The sequence below is a fragment of the Gopherus flavomarginatus genome, chromosome 1 (genome assembly GCF_025201925.1).
Source record: "Gopherus flavomarginatus isolate rGopFla2 chromosome 1, rGopFla2.mat.asm, whole genome shotgun sequence".
Classification (NCBI taxonomy): Eukaryota; Metazoa; Chordata; order Testudines; family Testudinidae; genus Gopherus; species Gopherus flavomarginatus.
Window position 1 is genome coordinate 376,800,243 of NC_066617.1, and position 3,750 is coordinate 376,803,992.

The following is a 3,750-nucleotide window of genomic DNA, read 5'->3' on the forward strand; positions in this document are numbered from 1 at the left end:
CAAGTGAGATCTGTGATTGATCGGCTAGCTTGTAGCTCTGGTCTTCATAACTCTGAGGTTTGACTGTAGACGCTGTTTAACACCCTCCTTGATTGTTCATGGACTGGAAGGTACTTCATCACCTCATGTGATATGAGTACTTCACACTGCTTCTTTGCAAACGCAGAACAAATCTGTCTCTTGAAGATATCTACCTTTTCTGCAACATTAACAAGTTTGCTTTCTCAATTTACGAAATGGCCTGCAATTTTTCTAGGATTTCTTTGGTTCTTAATAGACTCAATAACCTACTTTTTGGGATTCATAGTCCTTCCAAGCATGCATTTTTTCCTAACATCTTTAACACCATCACTTACCAGTTTTCATAACTTCCAGTTTGTATTTTTGGCTATTTTTCCTTTCCCTCATTTGTTCATTATTGGTTTATTTTCCTCCTGATAGCTGAATTCACTTTGTCACAAGAACTTCCAATCTTTATTCCGAATATTCTAATTTTTTCCTTCCAATCACTTTTGCTGATAATTTGCCTCAGCTTTGAAGAATTAGCATTTTGACGCATTAAGTCTGGATAGTTATTACTGGTTAGGAACTGTTCTCTGTTTGTGCATTTGAATGGAATCAGTTCCATTCTCAGGTTTGTTCTCCTCTTTCATACTTACCTTCTTTGTCTCTTCTCTGTACTCAACAGCCCCAGATTTTCAATCAGTACACGTATTGAAACCTCCCCTATTCTCATAGCCTATCCCAGAAACCCCTTTCTATCTGCTATATTCTTCATAGAGACTGGGTGATCAAAACAGAGCGCATGTCCAGAGCAAGTTATTCTCCAAAACATTCATTAGGCATCCTGAGATTGCCTTTGTTTTCGCCATGCAGCAGGTGTTTCCATAGTCCTGCTATCAGTGATTCGCAGCTCTTTTCCCTGAGGTGTATTCTAGTTGGGATGTTTTCTCTGGCACATGTCTTGGCAAAGCTTTGTAGTTGTTTTTCCCGACTCTCAGATTCTGAGCAGCCAAGTGAATGGGGAATGCCCTACAGCAAGGACTCTCTAGCCTGGGTTTCAATTCATTAAGGAATGAAAATGGATAACAAGTATCACACTCGTGTTTCCTACTGGTTCCTATGAAGGTCCCCACTCCCCACCCTGTGATATGTATAAATGATTGATGCACGGAGCACCATAAAATGTGGAATTCGCATTAGTAGGGTCAGTTGTTAATAATACATTTATCTGAATAATGAAAATGTTTTTTTTCAACATGTGAAGAGCAACTAATCTGTTTCAACCATAAGAACTGCCTTTCGTAGTGCACATAGTGTCTCACGTTAACATTGTCTCTCCATCCAGGCATTCGTATTTCAACCATCATCCTAGACTCTGGGCATATATCGGACATCAGGGGTGCGTACGGTATATGCAGGAGATACCATTCTTCCTCAGAGTTGGACACCTTCTCACCTAATCAGCATCAGATTCCAGCACAACTGACTTCATCAATCCCTCCACCTTCATCCTGCTGGGAATTCCTGACTTGGAGGCAGCCCATGTCTGGATCTCCATCCCCTTCTGCACCATGTACGCCATAGCCATCTTGGGGAACTTCACCATCCTGTTCATCGTGAAGATGGAACCAAACCTCCATGGGCCCATGTACTATTTCCTCTGTATGCTGGCCATCAGCGACCTGGTCCTGTTCACATCAATTCTACCCAAAATGCTGGCAATCTTTTGGTTCAATTCCAAGGAGATCAATTTCAGTGCCTGCCTCACCCAGATGTACTTCATTCGCTGCTTCTTAGTGATGGAGTCTGGGATCCTCGTGGCCATGGCTTTTGATCGCTACGTAGCCATCTGTTATCCCCTGAGACATTCTACCACCATGACAAATCCCATGGTGGCCAAGATTGGTCTGGCCATGGTGCTGCGCGGTGGCACACTTATACTTCCTCATCCTTTCCTGGCGAGGCATTGGCCATATTGCAGAACCAACATCATCCCCCGCTCGTACTGTGAGCACATGGCGGTTGTGAAACTTGCCTGTGCCGACATCCGTGTCAGTAGTTACTACAGCCTCTCTGTGGCATTCTTGGTGACTGGTCTGGATTTGTTTTTTATCACTGTGTCCTATACCCAGATCCTCAGGGCCATCTTCAGTCTCCCCACAAAGGATGCCCGAGTCAAGACTTATGTGACCTGTGGCTCCCACATCTTTGTCATCTTAGACTCTTACATCCCAGCTTTCTTCTCCTTCCTCACGCAACGGTTTGGCCATAACCTTGCCATGCATTTCCACATTCTCATTGCCAACTTGTACCTTGTGGTGCCCCCCATGGTACACTCCATCATCTACGGGGTGAGGACCAAAGAAATCCAGGACAGGCTGCTCCAGCTATTGACTCACAAAGGGACCAAAACAATACAGAAGTGAGGATTTCACAACTACATCTGTACAGACATAAGGGTTCTCCAGCTGTATCTACTGATAAGTGAGTTCTTCCCAGACAGAAAACTACCAAACTAAATTTCTTTTTACATCTTCTAGGCTCTTCCCTTTTGCTGGAGGTGATAGATCAGAACACCTTCCTAACAGCCCCAGATAGTCTTATTTCAATGTGATTAGTTTGGAATGTGAGGATGTGACCACACACTGCCTCCTAAGCCAAAGGCATTGGCCTCAGAAGAGGGCCTCAGACTGTCACAGTGAGAGAAGGCCCTTACACAGATTCTTTCTTTTATACCCCCTAGATCATTTCCATAGGCAACCTACATTCTTAAAGTATAGGCCTTTACAGACAGGCTGGAATATCTATATTCTAACACATCTGCATGCAGTATTCAAGATGTGGGCATACAATGGATTTATATAGAGGCAATATGATATTTTCCCTCACATTATCTATCCCTTTCCTAATGATTCCCAACATTCTGTTTGTCTGTTTATCACGGTCGGTGCACTGTCTCTTCCAACCCTAATCTTCTATGACTCTACAATTCAGTTAGTGGTTCTGCAATTTCACATCTGAATTCCTTCAGAACTCTTGGGTGAAACCATCTGGTCCTGGTGAATTTTAATAAATTAAACAGTAATAACATTCCTGACTAACCTAATTGCCCTCTATGAGGAAATAACTGGGTCTGTGGATGAGGGGAAAGCAGTGGATGTGTTATCCAAAGCTTTTGATATGGTCTCCCACAGTATACTTGCTGGCAAGTTGAAGAAGTATGGGCTGGATGAATGCACTATAAGGTGGATAGAAAGCTGCATAGATCAGCCGGTTTCATGCAGAGTGCCCCAGGGCTTGGTCTTGGGGCTGTTTTTGTTCAATATCTTCTTAAATGATCTGGAGGATGGCGTGGACTGCACCCTCAGCAAGTTTGCAGAGGACACTAAACCGGGAGGAGTGGTAGATATGCTGGAGGCTAGGGATAGGATACAGATGGGCCTAGACAAATTAGAGGATTGGAACAAAAGAAACCTGATGAGGTTCAACAAGGACAAATGCAGAGTCCTGCACTTAGGATGGAAGAATCCCATTAACTGTTACAGACTAGGGACCGAATGGCTAGGCAGTAGTTCTGCAGAAAAGGACCTAGGGGTTACAGAGGACAAGAAACTGTATATGAGTCAACAGTGTGCCCTTGCTGCCAAGAAGGCTAACGGCATTTTGGCCTGTATAAGTAGGGGCATTGCCAGCAGATGGAGGGATGTGATCATTCTATTTGACATTGGTGAGGCCTCATCTGGAGTA

At 43.8% G+C, this 3,750-nt stretch overlaps 1 protein-coding gene across 1 annotated transcript; it reads left to right on the forward strand.

The window, feature by feature from the left end:
• Positions 1 to 1,475: 1,475 nt before the first annotated feature.
• Positions 1,476 to 2,429, forward strand: LOC127044638 (olfactory receptor 52N4-like). Its single transcript, XM_050939723.1, has one exon. It carries the CDS (start codon positions 1,575 to 1,577, stop codon positions 2,427 to 2,429), a length of 855 nt encoding a protein of 284 aa, XP_050795680.1. The 5' UTR covers positions 1,476 to 1,574.
• The last annotated feature ends 1,321 nt before the right edge of the window (positions 2,430 to 3,750 follow it).